This window comes from Cyprinus carpio, chromosome B4 (assembly GCF_018340385.1).
Source record: "Cyprinus carpio isolate SPL01 chromosome B4, ASM1834038v1, whole genome shotgun sequence".
NCBI lineage: Eukaryota > Metazoa > Chordata > Actinopteri > Cypriniformes > Cyprinidae > Cyprinus > Cyprinus carpio.
In genome coordinates this window covers 25,911,426-25,932,471 of record NC_056600.1, presented here as the reverse complement: position 1 = coordinate 25,932,471, position 21,046 = coordinate 25,911,426, and the positions used below count along the sequence as shown (strand labels likewise).

General features: G+C 37.7%; 1 protein-coding gene and 1 long non-coding RNA gene across 2 annotated transcripts; one reads left to right on the top strand and one right to left on the bottom strand.

Annotated features, from left to right (window-relative positions):
* The first annotated feature begins 15,020 nt into the window (after positions 1–15,020).
* LOC122137076 lies at positions 15,021–15,623 on the top strand. The gene is made up of 3 exons (XR_006154588.1): positions 15,021–15,155; positions 15,231–15,334; positions 15,442–15,623. It is a non-coding gene; the product is annotated as an uncharacterized LOC122137076 (long non-coding RNA).
* Positions 15,624–15,676: 53 nt separating this feature from the next.
* On the bottom strand, positions 15,677–18,967 carry LOC109049637. The gene is made up of 5 exons (XM_019067301.2): positions 18,865–18,967; positions 18,663–18,754; positions 18,164–18,274; positions 17,687–17,963; positions 15,677–17,597 (listed from the first exon to the last, which is right to left on the bottom strand). The coding sequence occupies exons 2-5, from the start codon at positions 18,749–18,751 to the stop codon at positions 17,394–17,396; spliced, it is 681 nt and encodes a 226-aa protein (XP_018922846.1). The 5' UTR covers positions 18,752–18,754; positions 18,865–18,967; the 3' UTR covers positions 15,677–17,393.
* Between the last annotated feature and the right edge of the window lie 2,079 nt (positions 18,968–21,046).

Genomic DNA, 21,046 nt, shown 5'->3' with positions numbered 1-21,046 from the left:
CAGTGACACACTGGGGACAGACATTTGAACAATGAATGTAGGAAACACTGCCGACTAGATTCGAACCAAGGTCGCTGCGACCCTTTATTAGATGCGCCACCAAAGCAGACACGTGCTTGGCAAAACGTGTCTGGTTACTGTCCTAACCTCAGTTCCCTAAGAGATGGGAACGAAACATTGCATTAATGCCTTGGGGACTCCCTTCCTTACTAACCTACCTGAAATCTTATTGCACAACAGCAGTAAAGTTGCAACTCTCATTGGCCAATGCCAGCCAAGACGGCGAATAGGGGCGGGGCCCCCGACGCTATATAACGTGCCGTATTGGCGGCATAAACTCTGAATCTTCTGACTAGTTCCAAAGTTTGGATTATTTTACCGACTCGGACCTTTGAGTCTCGTTCAGCAAAATGAACGAATGTTTTTTCAAGTAATTTAGTTCATTTTGTTAAATTTAGCAAAATGTTATTAAAATGTTACATGTTACTTCCCTAACACATCTACTACTTACGCAAATGTTGATCACAATACAAACAATACAAAACTATAATGCTATAAGAAACAGAAAAGATTAAATCATTATTTACCTGGGTCTTTAGCCTTTGATTAGCTCAACTCACCTCTTATCTGACAAGTCTTCGGGCTTGAGTCTTTCGTTCATCACATGACAGCCCCATAAACTAAACCTATGCTGTCTGAGCCGGAAAGAGAATTGATTAGTTCACCTTTCGAGTCTGAATCTTTCTCTCATCACGTGACAGCCCCTTAAACTAAACCTATGCTGTCTCAGTACAGAACCCATGTTGTGCATGCGCGATTGAATGAATCACTCCTCGAGACGACTCGTTTATCCCGAGTCACAATAAAGATTTGTTCAAAATTAACGAATCATTAAAGAACGACCTATCACTACTTCCGACTGACGGTGTGTTCCAAACAGGATATATCACCCTCCCAAGGGCACTTCGGAGTGAAAACAATCATGGCAGCCATATTGAAGGGTCATTCCAAATCGAAGTGCTCAAAACTGGCCACTTCAAAGGGCCCTTCGGAATGAAGGATTTCGAAGGGTACAACTGATGGACACTTTGGGCTCCCATGATCCTTTGCATGATGCACTTGGAACACACAACACCTATTATACATGATTTTATTTAACACATACTTATTTACATTTAAAATTTGCACTATTTATTATTTTATTATTAGTTATTATAGAGGCTTTAGGATTCGTATACAACAAACTAATCCTTTTATAGAAGTTAACTCCAAAGCTGAATTTCTTCATAACCTCAAACAGGTAACCCACTCCAATCTATCGAATGCTTTCTCTGCATCAATTGACACTAGAAGTTCTTTCAAGATAGTTTATAATATGAAATAAATGTTGGGTATTATAATAAGATTGATGGCCTTTCATAAAGCCTGTCTGATCAGGGTTAATTATACTAGGAATAATCGATTCTAATCGTTTTGATGACATTTTAGCCAGTATTTTTATATTGACATTTAATAAACTTATGGGCCTGTATGAGCCCATAAAACAGTGAAATTACTGTATTCATAACATCAGAAACAGATGATTCTTCAAAAGCTTTAGAAAAGGCCCTCAAAATGTAACCACCAAGCTTGTAATGCAATATCTGAAAAAATTCAGCAGCAAAACCATTGGGGCCTGAGGATTTCCCTGGCTGTAGAGAAGAAATAGCAGATTTAACTTCTGTCAAAGAAAAAGAGGATTCTAATAAGTCATGCTGTCTAGTAGTTATAATTGGGACCAATACATTTAAAAAAAATAACTAAAAAAAACCTTTTAGACTGTATGAGTTACCTTCTGATGAATACAATTCAACATAAAACTGTCTAAATACACTGTTAATTTCTTTGTCATCAGTACACCTTCTATCCTCTCCATCTCTCACCGCTGAGATACAATTTATACCTGGTCTGTTCTTTATAAGTTTTTCCAACGAACAATTGGGTTTATTTCCCATCTCAAATAAACGTTGTCTAGCAAAAAAACAAAACAAAAAAAAACATCTCTCTCAGCCTGTGCTGTCAACAAATCATTTAATAACGTCCTAATTTGCTTTATCTTCTGATTTTGAGATATAATACTGCCTTTGTAAGTGGGATATTTGCTTTTCTAACTGAAGTTGTTTAGATATTCTATCCTTATTCTTTGTACTTATATAAGAAATTATCATACCTCTAATATAAGCTTTGTAGGCATCCCATAACACTCTGGGATCAGTATCTTTTAAATCATTACAAAATAAATAATAATCTGTTTTCTCCTTTACATATTCCACCAAATAATAAGGCTATAATTTCCAGAAGAAATAAGTTTTTGAACTATCTATTAAATGTATAGAGATAGTGACCAGGGCATGATCAGAGATGGTAATGGGACCAATATCTGCTTGACTGACCAAATGAGCCATATGACATGAAGTAAACATATAATCAATTTGAGAGGCAGCTTGATGCGGGTGAGAAAAAAAAGTGAACTCTTTAGAAGTAGGATTATGAAACCTTCAAATACCAAAAAGATTCTGTTCATAACATGCATCACAAATCAGACTAGAAACTTGTAGTGCAAAAGTAACTGAGGGTAATTTATCCATGGTAGTATTAAGAAAACAATTAAAATCACCAAATTAACATTATTACAATCTAAATTTGCCAATCTACTGAATACTTGCACAAAACAAATCTCATTTAGATTATTAGGGCCGTATATACATCCAATAACAATTTCCTTACCATAAAGTAAACCTTTTATAAAAAATAATTCGACCTTCTTCATCAGAATCTTGTGTTATTAGTGTAAACGGGAGGTTTTTATGTAGTAATATACAGACACCACAGTTTTTGTAGAAAAAGAAGAAGAAATCCGCCCTACCCAATCCCTACAAAGCTTTTAATGTTCCTTATTATTTAGATGGGTCTTTTGTAACAAAGCAATTAGAATATTATCCCTCTTTAATATATTTAATATTTTCTTTCTTTTAATAACATTATTTACCCTTTTAAGATTCCAGCTGCGTACCTTCATATATAAACTATTTTCCATATTCAAAGAACCTTTCTAATGCATCATTAGCATTGCAGAAATCAATGCTAATTGACACTTTTCACTGCTGGTTATATATGCTCTATATATAATCGTGTATATGACGAATTTGAATCTTGAATCAACAGCCCCTCTAAAACAAAAAGAATCACTAGAAAATATGTTCCACACGCAGTTCATTCATAGACAAAACATTAAATCATTTCCAAAGTACCTTAAAAACGGACACCTACATAATTAACATCCAAACCTAGGTGTATATTACAAGCAAAAAAGAAATAAGGAAAAGAAAAAAAATTATTCTGGGAGCTTCTTACATATGTCCCAAAGAACAAATCACAAATAAAATAAATTAACGTAAAATAAAGACGTAGACCAAAAACTAAGACACATGTTGAACTACCACACTGGCTGTTGTAAGATAAGAAGCACAACAAAGTTTAAATCTCCAAAACATATCTTGAACTTCTATTTCAATATAAATATAAACCATAAAAGATAAGACAGTATTAGTAATAATAATGATAATAACAGTATCTTACAAATTAAAGAACAACAAAAAAAGAAGAAGTAGGCCTGTTGCAATATAATAAGTCTTTTCCAAAAGAGTCCAGTGAGCTACATAGTCATAATTTCTGACTTACAGAGTTGCTTCAGTGTTCAGTTGAGCTTAAATTAGGTTAAGAAAAGTCTCCACATCCATTGTATTGTAAAGGTACACCGCCTTTGCTGTAGGAGAGTCAAACACCTTAATGCGTACATAAATGCATATCTGATACCAGCATCACGTAACCGGCATTTTCTAGATCTGAAACCCAGGTAACCATCGACGTGGTCTGGGCTTCAAGATAAGAAAAACGCTGCTCAGCGTCACCTAGTCTACTAAGTAGAATATCGATTTTTGCAGACATGTCAGCAATTGGCTTGTGATGTTTCCATAGTTTCATGTTTTCTGACATTCTTTCAAAAATGCTAGATACAGCGTCTTCAGTCAAGTTGGCAGTCCGAGAGTATGCCTCGTTTTCTTCCTCGGGCTGGCCGTCCGCGTTCTTAAGTTTGGAGAGTTGCTCTGCGTTGTACTTTCACGAAAGAATCAGATTGATTCCAAAGTGTCTTCAGTGACATTTTACAGTTTATCCCCTATTTAATCAGCCTACAGTGCTAATAAAATTCACACCATCTCTCAAACACTGCCCATGTACAGGCATACAGGCGTCTCATAGAAGGGGCTCGCACCTCTGTAATCGTGTCCATCATGCATGTCCACACACCATCCACACCTGAAGTTTCCACCATTCGGGGTTGGGGTCCGTCTCAGAGGGATCGGCCACGGAGGAGCCATTAGAATTACCAGTAGATAATCGGGAAGGCCTCTTCCAAGGACTGTTCGGCCAGTACGGAGTGACTAATAACACTGATGCCTTCTCCTCTCTGATTTTTTGTAGCACTTGTGACAAAATCTTCAGCGGGGGGAACGCATACAGACGGTCATTTGGCCATGGCATCGTGTGTGTTCCACACCTAGGGGAGAGCGTGACAGAGAGAAGAACAGAGGGCAATGCGTGTTCTCCTCTGTCATGAACAAGTCTACCTCCGCTTTCCAGAACCGTTCCCAGATCAGCCTCACTGTCCCGGGGTTCAGTCTCCATTCTCTGTAAGGAAACGACGAGGGGCGATCTAGATACGAAAATATGTGTCCTTCAGGTCCACCGAAATAAACCAATCTCCGGATCGAATCTGCATGAGTATCAGCTTTAGTGTTGACATTTTGAAAGCACGTTTATAAAATGCACGGTTGATGGGTCTCAGGTCTAAGATTGGATGGAGACCACCTTCTTTCTTTGGAACGAGAAAGTACCAGCTGTAAAACCTGCTCTCTCTCTCGCTCGTTGGAACTACTTCTATCCCGTGTTTCGCAAGGAGATTGAGAAATTCTTGCCCCAGCACCGGAATGGACTGCCATGTGCTCGCAAAAAGACACAGAACGCGGAGTGCCTTGCCATCTGAATTCTGAGCAACGCCGCTGTATACCAGGGTCGTGTTCAGAAAGCTCACGGGACGAGTGGGACCGCTGTATGTTAGCGAGGGCTGTGCCTCGCTGATTAACGGGGAGCGCGAGCCTTCTGCTGAATGTGTGAGTGCCACGGACATGTGTTTGTGTGAGGTGTTGAGAGCAAGCCGCGGCTGCGGAGGTCCGACACCTGATATAGGGGCGTGAGTATCGCCAGATACATTGGGAAGCTGCAAGCCAGACTCTACTGGCGGTTTCACGGCTGAATGTGAAGCCGTTATCGCTGGAGCAGGAGAAAAAAGCTCTTTTCGTTAGAGTGTCACAGACTTTATTGCATTTTGAACATGCACAACACAGACACACATTCTCGTAGTCACCTGCAACTGCCAATGGGACAATTGGGACTGCCAATCCAAGGACTGAGTGCCATCCAACCAGAAGAGCCAGGATTCCCTCAGCAAATGCAAGTAACAGACAAAATCTTCTCCTTGCTGAAACTGGTGCTGAATCTTCTTTAGCAGTTAAAGATAAGCCAAATATCTGCTTTTTTGATTTTCTCAAGTTGCAATTTAAGAACTAGTAGCAAATACTAGACTTTTGGGACTTCAATCAAACTCAGTAACTCTCATCCTCTGAACTGTATGTGTGTGTGCTTTTTAGTAGTATAGTTCCATGTATCCTAGAGTAGTAAACAATAAATTCTTGTTTCATTATAAAGAAGCAGTGTCTTGTGTTGTGTATTTATAAAGCTAAACGTTTGCCCAGATCTTGTTACCTAGCTCATAGGAAAAAAAATATTGCTAGCATGTACAGTATTAAGACCTTTGGCTGGACGCATAGTTGATAAAGTGTAAACTATCAATTTTGAAACTGTTTTAATCAAGTTGATTCTGAATCTTTAGACTTGATTCCCTTTGAACTTGGGGTTAATTTTTACAATTGAGTCAGGCTTCTTCAGCCGCTACTTCCTTGTTCCCAAGTAAGATGGCTCCCTCAGACCTATTCTAGATTTCAGACACCTGAATTGCACACGTATGAGATGGCCGTTCAAGATGTTAACTTTGAAACAGATCCTTGTGCAGATTTGCTGCATTAATAAATTGCTTAACTGTTTACATTTACACTTACATTTAATCATTTAGCAGATGCTTTTATCCAAAGCGACTTACAAATAAGAACAATAGAAGCAATCAGACCAGCGAGAGAACAACAACAGTATACAAGTGCCATGACAAGTCTCAGTTAGTCTAGCACAGAACACGTAGTTATGTTTTTTTTTTTTCAAGAATAGAATAGAATAGAAAAGAAAAGAAAAGAAAAGAAAAGAAAAGAAAAGAAAAAAGAAAAGAAAAGAAAAGAAAAGGTAAGTGCTAGTATTAGTTGGTCAAGTGCTGGCGAAAAATATGTCTTTAGATGTTTTTTGAAGATGAGTAAAGACTCAGCTGTTCGAATTGAGATTGGGAGGTCCTTCCACCAGCTGGACAAAGTCCAGGAAAAGGTCCGTGAGAGTGATTTTGAACCTCTTTGGGATGGCGCCGTTCACTTGCAGAACGCAAGCTTCTGGAGGGCGCACAAGTTTGAACTAGTGAGTTTAGGTATATTGGTGCTGTGCCAGTGGCCGTCTTGTAGGCAAACATCAGTACCTTGAATTTGATGCGAGCGGCTACTGGTAGCCAGTGTAACCTGATGAGGAGAGGAGTAAAGTGAGCCTTTTTTGGCTCATTGAAGACAACTCTCGCTGCTGCATTCTGGATCAGTTGCAGAGGCTTGATAGAACATGCAGGAAGGCCCGCCAAGAGAGCATTACAATACTCCAGTCTGGAGAGAACAAGAGCATGGACAAGAAGTTGTGTTGCTTGCTCTGACAGGAAGAGTCTGATCTTGCTAATGTTGTATAAGGCAAATCTGCAGGACCAGGTCATTGTAACAATATGGTCTGTGAAGCGTAACTGATGATCCATCACAACTCCTAGGTTTCTGGCTGTCATGGAAGGAGTTATGGTCGACGATCCCAGCTGTATAGAGTAGTTTTGATAAAACAATGGATTAGCTGGAATCACAAGCAGTTCTGTCTTAGTAAGGTTGAGCTGAAGGTGATGGTCCTTCATCCAGCTAGAAATGCAAGCAGCTACCGTCAGATCATCTGGTTGGAATGAGAAGTAGAGTTCAGTGTTGAGTGTCATCAGCATAGCAGTGATAAGAAAAGCCATGCTTCTGAATGACAGATCCTAATGACGTCATGTAGATGGAGAAGAGAAGTGGTCCAAGCACTGAGCCTTGAGGATCCACAGTAGCAAGAAGTTGTGACTTAGAAACCTTAACCCTCCAAGACACCCTGAAGGACCTACCTGAGAGGTAGGACTTAAACCACAGGAGTGCGGTTCCAGAGATGCCCATCTTTCTGAGGGTGGACAGCAAAATCTGGTGGTTAACAGTGTCAAAAGCAGCAGACAGATCCAGCAAGATGAGTATTGAGGATTTGGAAGCTGCTCTCGCCAGTTGCAGGGCTTCAGTAATGGAGAGCAGGGCAGTCTCAGTTGAATGGCTGCTTTTCAAGCCAGACTGGTTGCTGTCCAGGGGGTTGTTCTGTACAAGAAACATAAAGAGTTGGTTGAACACAACTCGCTCAAGTGTCTTTGCAATAAATGGAAGAAGGGATACCGGTCTGTAGTTTTCTAGAAGTGCTGGATTTAGAGATGGTTTCTTCAGCAGTGGGCTTACCCGAGCCTGCTTAAATGCTGTGGGAAATGTACCAGAGTGAAGCGAGGTGTTGATAATGTAAGTGAAGGTATGACTGAAGAAGAAATGCCCCGAAGAAGGTGGGTGGGGATAGGATCAAGTGGACAAGTAGTAGGATGATTGGAAAGGATAAGTTTGGAAATGTCCATCTCCAAGAGTGGAGAGAAGGAGGAGAGAGAGTGTGTATTAGTTCTTATGAAGTTATCATCAGTCTGCGGTGTGGAGAATTGGTCAATGATGGTTCTTGTCTTATTTGTGAAGAAAACTGCAAAGTCATTAACTGTAAGAGATGATGAAGGGGGAGGGGGGGGGACAAAGAAGAGAAGAGAATGTTTTGAAAAGTGTGCGAGAGTCAGAACGGTTGTTAATTTTGTTGTGGTAGTATGTTGCTTTAGCAGTGAAGACATTTGCAGAGAAGGAAGAGAGGAGTGACTGATACACACTGAGGTCGGTAGAGTTTCTTGATTGGTGCCATTTCCTCTCTGCAGCCCTGAGTTTAGAGCGATACATGCCATACAGTTGTGAACTCCATCAGGTCTTGAAATCTCCACTAAGAAGCAGATGAAGTGAATCAGGTGTTTTTGATTAGGGAGACATATAAAATGTGCAGAGTTGAAAACTTCCACCAGCCTTCCATTCAGTTTCTGAATCTAGATGCTCTGTCTTGAATGTATTCTCCTGATATTCTACCTGACAACATTTGCTAGACAGACTCCGCTTCGCATCGTGGCCTCATCACCACCTCAGGTGTGCATTATTTTCTAAGAATTCAACAGCCTGTCATCAATTATTCCTTACTTATACTATGGGGCCATTGAATGCTTGAATCTGATTGGCTGACAAACTGAAGACAATGAACAAAGTTTCACTATTAGTAGAGAAATTGCTGCCGAACACTTTTGAGAGACACACAGACTCAGAGAGGCAAGTCACACACTTAATTTCTCTCTCTCTCTTTCTGATAACTTAGTTATTAGCTGCATTAGTCTGCTATCAGCGGCTCAAGCCTCCGTTACTAGGTCTAAAATTACATTTTGGAATTAGCAACGGGGGCATTAGATGAGATGCCGAAGAAATGAATCCTACTCACAATAGCGCTTTAAGTACAAAAACCTTTAAATATATAATCTGATCAATGTCTTAAGGTGTGGTAACTGTAGTATAATCTGAATAATTGAATTGATCCGTTGAATTCTTAGAAAATAATAGACACCCGAGGTGTAACGTCACAACCTTGGGTGTGCATTATTTTCTAAGAATTCAATGGCCCGTAGTCAATTATTCCTTATATGATTTATTACTCTTTATTCTACACTGCCCTTGTCACCTCCCTTATGAATGCGCTGATGATTTCCTGGTTTTATGAAGCCCCTCCCTCAGAAATACACAATAGGCTCAAATTGGTTTGCTGGCCAAATGTGTTGTTATTCGCTAAACAGTCTAGTGCGAGTCTAAATGTCACGCCCCTCACCTCAGTGGCATGTGCTCTGGTTGTATTGTGAACACTGGCATCATCAATATTGGTTATCAGTTTGAGCCTGATTGACACCAGAGAATATTAGTGAAGAGAACTGCGCAGATCCTGTGCAAACACGTTATGGCGTTATTTCCCTGTCAAATGTCGAGAGCGCATTATTGTAGCGAGAAAGATCATTAATATAATGCGCGAGCGCGAATCTCTCTGCTCGCGCGCGGAATATAATGTGCGGAGCGCGAATCTCTCTGCTCGTGCGCGGAATATAATGTGCGGAGCACAAATCTCTCTGCTCGCGCGCGGGAACTGGGCGCGCGCTCTCAGATACACGTTGCTCTTGTAAGAATTTTCTCTGGGCTCGCTCAGAGAGTATGCCTGCACTTAAAACATGTTCAGTGCAATCGCGAATCTCTCCTGTTCGCTTAAAGTAAGCGTGTATGTGCTTAGACTGTGTCCCGTGCGTTCGCGCATGGTCAAGTACTCTTCTCTTCGATTTCTTTCTCTTTGCTCTTGGCATAAATCCTGTCAAAACGGCAACAACCAATCAGAAATAGGCTTCAACGACTGACCAATGAAAACGCGACATCGTACATGGAATCTTATTGGTTGATATTGAACCGCACATGGAACACATGGAATAAGTTCACTTAAGTTCAATCAAGACGAGCCGAGATGGATCCGCCGAATCGACGATGTCAGGTAACCAGTTTTATTTGTTTTGATGTTAAATATGTCAAATGTATCTTAGAAATGTCTGGGAAGAGGGCGATTGGATTATTTTACATATAAATTACCTAGACTGACAACCACACTCTTCACACTACGTGCCATGCCCATTGAAAGTGAGATTTTTTAGCCAAATAGATTTGAAAGCCGATTCCAAAAGGCAAAAATAATATTTTACGTCTGATAATTAACACATTGTCTCGTGCAATCACACCAGTGATTAAACATTAAGTACGTAGCGAGATCAACTGCTAAATTCAAATCTGAACAAATATTTCGGGGGAATCTAAGATAAGGGGGCAAAATGCCCAGGTAATATTATGTTATCTATGGCTGTCACGAATGAAGTGATGTGAAATTAATGAAAAGTGTCATCATCACTTTCTGTTAATGCAGTTTGGCCAATCAGAGGCATTTTGATTAACGTTACTCGCCACGGAGAACGCTGGAGTTGTTTACTAAATTAATTCTGAATGTACTATCACAGTCTTTTTCTTTCTTTCTTTCTTTCTTTCTTTATTTTATAAATTATTAATCAGCAATAAATATCATAAATGATGTAGGTTACACATTTTGTAGTATTAAGGTGGCTTTTGTTGATGTTGATTGGTAACATAGTATTGAGATTGACTTAAGTACCAGGTTATTTGTATTGGATAAAAAAGAAAAAACACAGATACAGTGCCTTACAAAGCTAAAACCCTTAATGGAAACATTAATTTCTGTAACCTAACTAAAATATACAAATATTGATCTACCAGATAAAATGTTATGGTTTAAAATTCTAAAATGCTGTATACTGTATTACTATTCCAGTCTGCCATCATCGATGAAGCAACTCGTCATCTCATAACATTGATTAGTGATCAGATAAGATCAGACAGCCAGCTACAGACAGGGCAGATTCAAACAACTGCTCAGCAGCAGCAGACACCAGTGCAGAGAGAAATGACCAGGTTATTTATGTTTAGGAAAGATTGTAATTTGATCTCAAAAGGGACGAAAAAGGTTTCGATCTCCATGTAAAGTGGTCAACACCAGCAGCAGGACTCTGTCCATGCAGTTTTATTTAGTCAATAAGAATGTGGAAAAGACACCAAAACCATCAGATGATTTGACACTTTTCCTTGCTGGAATGGGAAGGTGTACAGTTAAATTATCTGAAGATGCTGACCACTCTGAAGTAAATTAGAAAAGGACATAAGTGAGCTGGATCAAAAAAAGGTTTAATATTAAATCGATTTTACTACAGTATTGTTTGCATTCCATTGTGAATTCTGTTCAGATTATAGCACATTATCAGGTTGTTGGGGGCGGTTTCCTGGACAGGATTTAAATTAAGCCAGGATAGGCCTTAATCCAGAATAGTAAATTGTGGTTTAAAAAATGGCTTTCTGAAACACAGATTAAGTACAGATTACTAAAACCTGGACTATGGAGTCCTGAATTGAAATAAACTAGATTAATTTAAAACCAACTGTGCAAATCTGAATTAGCATGAGAGAGGTTGCCTAGAAAACATAGAATGAACCAATAAAAGCTTAAAATTGCAGGGAACTGAGAAGAAAATCCAAGGAAAACAATTGCAGCAAAAAAGACTCCAATATAAAAACATACCTAAACAAGAGATTTATTTTAAAGCAAGCAAAATACTCCAGCTGTGAAAAAATAAATGCATGGAAATCTGTTTGTAATGAATTATTTTTAAATAGAATAATTCTATATGTATAATAATCATATGATTATTGAGGCTTTTGTTTTGTCCTTTACATAGCAACAAACTAACATAACTATTTACACACGTGATGATCAGTGTTGGCAGTCTAGAAATGACACTGGTTTGATCTAAAGGACTATCTTAGTAGTTGCTTCATTTTTAAAAAAAGGCAATTGTTGTTATCAGGTCCTCAACCCAAACACAAACTCTACAACAGTAATCTCCAAAAACATTAACATAACAAAAACATTTACATAATAGAACATTTAATAGTAAGAAGTCTGTCCATATACTCATCTTTCTAAAAACTGCATAAAATAACACTTTTTAAACATTTACTCTCCCACTTCAGCCCGGTGCAAAGCATGATGGGGAGTGAAAGTAATGTTTGATTGGGTTACTTGACCGAAACATGTTATTTCAAAATGAAAACATCAAGTGAGTTCTAGTAACCATTTCAAGTCAATTTTAAATGAAGCAATAACATTTGAACAAGAAACAATGGTGTTAAATCAAAATAAATTGTTTAAATAAAGTGAACAGTATATATGGATTGATATACACTGTATATGTATATATACATGTATATACATACACTGTAATATATGTGTCTTCTTTGAAACAACGTTAATCTGAAGTTAAACCTGTCTCCTGGTAGGTTTAATTTAAGCCTCAATTTAGTCCTGGAGTAGCTCTAGTCTTCCTCCAGGAAATCATCTTATTAAACTCTAGACTATACTAAGTCTAGGACTATTTTAAACCATGACAGAGAAAGCAGATTTCTGTTAATCTGGTTTAGAGGGCCATTTTATTCTAGGACTAGGCATAATCTCTGTCCGGGAAACCGCCACTTATTGTATGCAGATTCATTTTAGTATATTAAAAAGTTTTAAAGTTGTAATGTACTGAAAGTACTGTTAACATTCTATTCATTTTTACCATTTGTGTTAAGTATGTCTGCTTTTAAAATAAATGTAGGAGTATTACTGAATGTTTTGGTTACCCAGAAATCTGTTTTTGTGCAGATAACAAGGCAACTGATGGAACACTATCCAAAACTCACTGGAGGGTGGCTCCTGTACAAGCCTCTTGGTAATTAAGATAAAAATATTCTAAATTCTAAATTGTATTCTAAATTTACAAATGTGAAAAAATTACAACATGTTGTTATTGTGTGACACCGAGTAAGAACCTCAGTAGTATCTAGTTGGATTTGTTGTCTTTAAAGGTGGATCAGGACAGCGAAAACTGATGATTGTCCCACCAGAAGCTGATGGCTATAATGGCTAGTATTTAAAATCATCAAGTGGAGGTGGAAAGATTACCATGTTTATAGTTCCTCTTCAAGAGGAACTAGATACAATGCCTCTTCCTTCAGATGCCATGGAATTTCAGAAAATGCCAAAAGCAACCTGCCAAAACTGCAGCTTGTCCATGCCACTACAAATCTTGTCTATGCATGTTAAGTCATGCAATACCATTGAACCGTCCACTGAGGATGATACCACTAGTTCTGGAAGGGTAATTACATTTTTAGGAAAACTTTAACCTCACTGTAACATTTAAATGTTCTTTAATGGAAAATGTTGTCATGTTTTTTGAAAGGTGATTATATGTCTTATATTTTCATTGTAGTCTTCTCCTCTTCCTGTATTCAATGGATCAGCATTACCAAAACCCATTTCAGAAGGTGGCAGCAGCACTAGTAAAGCAAGCTCCGAGGTATCAAATTAACAATAGCATTTACCATAAAATTGTACTACCTAACACTAATTCTAATTTGTTGGGTTTTTTTTTTAACGATATTTAGTGGTGGATAAATTGACTTGCTGATGACTCTTAATACATATGTTTTCATTGCAGTCTTATCCTGTAGCCACTACTGCTGGATTGTCCTCGGCAGAAGCCAGCACTAGCACTAATAAATCAAACAATGAGGTATCAAATTAACAATACTGCCAGACCACTACTACCCAGCATAGTTCTTTAATCATTATAGCTGAAGTGTTTTTGTTTTTTTTTGCACCACTGTATGAACATACAGACAAACTCAGATGGACAGGTCACTTAAAACAAAAATAGCAATGATAATATTTATTTAGCAATAAAGAGACAATGTGTACAGTTAGCAAAGAATTCAGCTGATGAATTTCATATTTATAGTTTCTACATTATGACAATGTGAGTATATGAGTATTTTAACATCGAAAATAATATGCACTTTAGCTTTAAGTGATATGTATAGTTTTTTTAGTGGTAATTTGTTTTCTTGGCTGATTGCATTATTGTGTTTTTAGGCTGCCTGTCCACTGTGTCTAAATAATTTTCCAATGGATTATTTAGAAATTCATGCCAGCTTTTGCGGTGAAAGGTAACTTAATTCACAAATTGCAATACAATGGATTTAATTAATTTAGTTGTCTGTATTTTTAATTCGTTGTTTTATTCTGTTGCACGTGTGTTTGATGCAGTTTGGAGAATTCCAAAGCACCGATTTCTGATCTGGAAGATATTTTTGAACCATTTGGCTGTAAAATCGAAAGGTATGACTATTTTTTTTTTTTTTTAACTTGGATATACAATTTTACATTTTTTACAGCAGTTAATATGTATTAAATATTTTAGCTGTAATTTTTGGTTTTTTTTCTTCTTACCTAGCCTTGAAGATGTTCTCAAAAGCATCAGTGCGGCCGTAATTACAGAAGGGCATAGATTTGACATCACCGTATCGAGACAAAACATGCTGGAGAGGGGCCATTAACAAACTGAAAGTTGCCTTTATAGGTGAAGCTGGAGTAGACACTGGGGCACTGAGCAAGGAATTTCTCACAGGCATGATTGCATAACATGAATAAAAATATATTCAGCAATTGTAGATCAGGGTTTTTCCAAACATTCCTGGAGTTTCCTGATCACTGCATGTTTTTAAAGTTTCTCTATTTTTAACACATCTGAATTTACTCATCAGCTGATTAGCTGGGTTTCAAACGGGAATGGTTGGTGCTGTATATGTGATAAACTTTTACAAGTCATGCAGAATTGTTACAATAACCATTTTCTCATTTAAGAAATTATCAGAGGCATTGAAGGGCGTTTTTTTGAGGGAGGAGCACCAAAGTATTCTCTGTCTGATCTGGACAAAGGTCATTTCAAGTATGTATTTTGATATTTTATAAGACAATAATTTCATCTCACTTTCTGTTATTAAATGTTTACTATGTGAAAAAAAAAAGTAAAGAAAATTATTTTGCTTATTCAGGACTATAGGAGAAATAATGGCGGTCAGCTTGGCCCAGCCCCAAACTTCATTGCACATTGGTGCTATAAGGTCCTGTGTAGTGGCTCTCTAGAGTTTGCGCACCTAGAAAAAAATTATCTGGGAGATGGGCCCTTTCGTGATCTTACAGCACAGGTATTTTTATTTAGATGATTATGATAGACACGTTTTTTTTAAAGAAGACCTTTGAGATATGCACAATTATTACAGGTTGAATCAGCTACAGAAAGCTCAATTACAGAGCTCACAGAAGACATTTTGAGCTGTGGCTATCTAGGCGTAGTCAGCTTAGAGAAGAAGGATGAAATTATCCGGTATGTAGGAATTGTTTATGAATATTAATTTGAGTGAGGTTTGGCAGAATTAAATTCATTTGTGTGCATAGAAATTAACTTTGTCTCTCACAATGCTATTTTTCCAGAGCTATTATCCTACATGCCACTCTTAAGTTGATCCCTATGCTGCAAGAGATTAGGAAGGGTTTGCAGCTTTATGGCATTGGTGGTCTTATGGAAAAACACCCAGAAATTTGTCAGCCTCTGTTTGTTCCTGGGACAGAAACGGCAGTAAGTATAGTAGTAGTAGTAGGCTTAGGGTGACACACCTGATTCAACTTATCAGCTCATTAGTAGAGACTGCAAGACCTGAAGTAGGTGTGTCAGATAAGGGCAACATACAAAATGTGCAGTGCTGGGGGTCCTTCAGGACAGGTTTGGGAACCACTGCTCTAGATAAGACTATGCTTTAATTAAAAAAAAAAAAAAAAAAAAAAATTCATTGTTTTTCAACTTTTACTTAACAGGTTGCGGATGCAGACTTTGTCATTTCCATTTGCCAGGCAGAGTTCAGTGAAAAGGGCTCATACAGAGAACAGGTCGAGGTTGCCATGATGAACCATCTGCAAGACCTTCTTCAGGAACTGGAGCAAAGTAAAAACACTAAAACTACAAATCCAATATTGTCTTAAAAGTGAATGTAAAATTCACACTAAAATAAAAGTTCTTATTACAAATAGTGATTTACTCACCTTCACATCATTCTAAACTTGCATGGCTTAGAAAAAAAATGTGCTGATTCATGCTGCTCTTATCAATACAATGAAAGTGAATTCTGACAAGGGGCTTGCAAGTATCATAACAATTCTGCACCACATTCCTTATTAAACTACAATCCAAGTCTTCCTCTTTATGTGGTCATTTAAATTACTTTAGGAAAATATTGCATAAAAGGTATTCTTCTTCACTGTCGTTATATAGAAAACTTTTTTCTTTTAAAGTAAAAACAGATTTTGAAAGATGAGTAAATGACAGCTTTTTTTTTTTAACTATCCCTTTAACTCAGGGGTGGGGAACGTTAACCCTATAGAGGGCTGTTGTCCTGCAGAGTTTAGCTTCAACCCTAATCAAACACATCTGAAGCTAATCAAGGTCTTCGGGATTACAAAAGTTACAGGCAGGTGAGTTTTTTTTTTCAGGGTTGGGCCTAAACTCTGCAGAACAATGGCCCTCCAGGATCAATGTTCACCACCCCTGCTTTAACTGAACAGCGATGCATTTCCCAAAAGCATTGTTAGCCAATTACGGTCACAAGTTTTGTTGATTTGTTGGCTGCGGAAAATGCACCCCAGTTTGTTGTTACTCGCTACCTGTTCAGGATGTTTTCCTGTCTTCAGTACTGGGATATGTGGTTGTTTTCAGCACTTCCATGACTATGTATAGTATAAGCAGTATGGAAGATGGAATGGATGGATTGATGATTATTAAAGAACATCAAGAGTCTCAAGAGAAGACACATTTCAAAATCACAGTGCAATTCAACCATAACTGTGAAGCAGAATATAATGAGCATAGGATATGTTATCCAACTGTGGCAGCATGCAGCAATACAATTATGCTACCTGTTAAACACATGTTAAACTATGAAGACTTCAAAACTGTGTTGATGGAGGGTTTCTTTCTTGGCCAGGAATTTCTGAAGGTTTAGCTGCACAAGCTTTTCAATTTAACATGGAAATTTATTAAGTTTAGAAACGATGGACACAATTTCTTTGCCAGGAATTTATTGCTTGTATGACATTACAGTTTCAAGTTGATAAATGTTAGTATAAAGAGTTTAAGCTGTCATATGGTAAGCATTCCACCAACACTGTTCAGCACCACATACTTCTTTGTGACAATCACTACAGTTTTAGTTTAGGGTGACACCCTAAAAGAGAGTGATATTGAATCTTACGATAAGTTCACTGTATCTTCACATTTTCACATTTGAATATTTTTTCTGATGTTCAATAAAGTGTAATTGGAAAATACATGTTTTCATCTCAAGTAGATCTGAACAAGCAAAGGACAATAGATTAAGCGTATTCACAATTTGTCAGTGAAAAATATCAAAGCACTGAATATAGATGTCTCTACCGTTCGAGTGTGATGTCACTGTAGGGTCAACAGCAGCTTGGAGGCTTCTCATTTCTTGTTCATTTAGAGGGGGGAGGAGTTCTGGAACCACAACTCCAAATACGGTTAATGGTTCCTCATGGAAAATGGCACTTTCCCAGTCTATGTCACAGTTCTCTACATCCTAGGGAAATGTAATCATTAAAATTCTTAGTCAAATAAGCAACCTCTAAGAAACATTATTTGTGTTAGAGAAATAAAACCTCTAAATACCTCTAAATTTTCAATCTCACTGATGCTATTCTGCATAAGTCCCACCTCCCACAACTGATGTGGGGTCATATTTCCCTCGGTGCGGAGTGGGTGATGGTTCCAGCCCTCAGCAAATGTCTGCAAGTCTTTGCGGAGACAGGGAAGAAACACAAAGTGGGCAAGGAAAATGTGTATTGTGTTTGAGATGTCCAGCAAGCCACCTTCTTCAAGACCATTGAGGGTATCGTAATATGTGGAAGTCACTGCTGTCCACACATCATGCCAGAGCCGTTCGATTCTGTAACAGGAAGAATGATTACTATGTGATACTTAAGAACACAAATGGAGCTAAATATTATGTAAAATAGCTTGAAAAGTCTAATCATGACTATAATTGAAAAACAAAGTATATTCTACATTTAAATATGGCATGGCTACAGAAAATTAAACAAATTTAACGAAACATCTTATCCTACAACCTGCGTTTTCTTACTTTACCTTTGGTTATGTACGCTTTTGCCAGAAATGAAACTTGCTCTGTCTGTTCCCCTTACAGTGAACATGAAGCGTGCAATGTTGAGGTTCTCGACTCCTTGATCACCCCTAACCCTTCGCATGAATGTAAAAGATTAGTCAATCGGTTTAACAGTTTAGCCAATAAGTTAATTTTTCATTCATGTTGTTCCAAACCTGCATGACTTACTTTCTTCTATGTAACACATAAGGAAATGTTAGTCTCAGTATTGTGTTAGTCTCTTAGTATGATAGCCCAGGTGAAAAAAGTACATTTCTATAATGTACTTCAAGTGCTCCATTTACCAGAAATTCTTCTTTAGTACTTCTTAAGATAATTTTAAGAACATCTAAGTGTACTCAACTGTGCTATTTTGAGACACCATTAAATATGAACTAAAATGTTACCACTTGTAGTACACTACGGGTTCAAATGTACTATAATGTACTTTATAAAAAAATACAGATTTTTACTAGCAATTACCTTGAAGGCACACCATTCTTCTCAATGGATTGTAAAAAGAAGGAAAAGGCAGTTGATGCCTTGTTGTTGTTAGCTGCATCCAAGTACATTATCTAAAGAGAGCAAATGCATAGCATGATGTTTACTTGGAATGGACAGTAGATATCACAACAAAATATGTAATGACAGTATTATTTATAAACATACAAACACATCTTATTACTGTTCTGGAAAAACCGTCAATGCCCCCAAATATGACAATGTTTTATCTAGTTGGAAGAAAACTAATTGTATTAATTATTTCTATTGCAGTCTCATGTACAATTAACTAATTGTATTAATTATTTCTATTGCAGTCTCATGTACAATTATACAAAAATGTTAGAAACCTACCTTATCAGTTTGTGGTTGGTATCCACATGCACTAGACTTCATCCACCCCCAGATCCACACAAGGTTTGTATTTGTGTAAACAAAATTAAAATTGTAAATATGGTTGGTTCTTGTTAAACATTTTTTATAATTATGTAATGTGATATCCCGAGGGTATGCATGACAGCACTCTGTTGGAAGTATATGTCCCAGGACGTTTTTTAATACAGAAGACCTTTCTCCAGCCAGGCAACATACCTTCCCATCATCAATCTATAGCCCACATGAGGCATTTGAGACTTGATGTTGGTCACTAACATATCAAGCTCTTGGTCACATATTGTACTGTAGGAGTCTGACACAGACAGTCCAAACTCTCTCATCCAACGGAAAACTGTACTTTCACGAACTCCTTACAGTTTGGCTATGCAAGGGACGGGCAGCTGAATCTCTAGCAAGGACTTAATCTTCTTATTTTCAACTGTTAATTTAGGTCGTCCCATAACTCCTGCGACTGCCTCCACCTCAATTTGAAGTGTTTTATTTTCAACCTGCTCTCTCACCAAAATACAGAGGTCTCTAAGGGCATTTACAATGCATTCTGGGATAACATTTTGTTCTTCTAATGCATCAATGAGTATTAGTTCATATGTAGATAATCGAGGTTGAGGCCTGAGGCAGAATGGCTAACAATATACTGCAGCTTATTCAGTAATCTGTCCAAGATTAGTCGTCTAAGCAAGATCTGTAGGGGAAAAAAAGTAGGCTAGTCATTATAAAATCTAAAGCAGATGTTAGACATCTAATATAACAGTTACTAATGGTATTTCTTACAATGAATAACAAAATTCCAGAACTACTAGTAATTGTCAGGTTTAAAGACACTATAATGACCTTTTCTAGACGTGTTCCCCAAACTATACCTTATTGTTGCTTAAAGGGATATTCACCCAAAAATGAAAATTATTAAAGTCATAATTTACTCACCCTCAAGTAGTTTCAAACTAGTATGCATTTTTTGATCTGCTGAACACAAAGGAATATATTTGGAAGAATGTCAGTAATTAAACAGAATGTCAGTACCCCACCACCACCACCACGTACTACTAGTAGAACAGAAAAAATGAGATATCTGTGTATGAAATATGACAAGCGTTGAGCGCGTTTGTCTCTGGTTCAGTGCAAAAGCACATTTGAATTTAGCAGTGAATCTTTGTATTTATTCTTTGCCATAATCCTAATTGAACACTGGGTGTGTTACAGCTTCAGAATTATATTTGTATATATCAACAGTGATACGGTATAGCTAAGAGTGGTCCAGACCAACCTTACTAACGTATGACTTACAGAAGTTATACTTAACCAAGAACGTTTCGGGAAACACGTATTAACGTTAGATACCACTTTAGCTTAAGGTATAATTTAAAAACGACAAAGAGTTAAGAAGGTTTCGGGAAATCCAGCCCTGTATCATTTCCTTTCAGATAACTTTAGAGTCTGGAGTACCAATGTTTACAATACATATTGTGCAGATAGATAGTCTATGTAATTTATATGTAAAATAATCCAATCGCCCTCTTCCCAGACATTTCTAAGATACATTTGACATATTTAACATCAAAACAAATAAAACTGGTTACCTGAGATTGTCGATTCAGCGGATCCATCTCGGCTTGTCTTGATTGAACTTTAGTGAACTTATTCCATGTGTTCCATGTGCGGTTCAATATCAACCAATAAGATTCCATGTACGATGTCGCGTTTTCATTGGTCAGTCGTTGAAGCCTATTTTTGATTGGTTGTTGCCGTTTTGACAGCGTTTATGCCAAGAGCAAAGAGAAAGAAATCGAAGAGAAGAGTACTTGGCCATGCGCGAACGCACGGGACACAGTTTAAGCACATACACGCTTACTTTAAGCGAAGAGGAGAGATTCGCGATTGCACTGAACACGTTTTAAGTGCAGGCATACTCTCTGAGCGAGCCCAGAGAAAATTCTTACAAGAGCAACGTGTATCTGAGAGCACACGCCCAG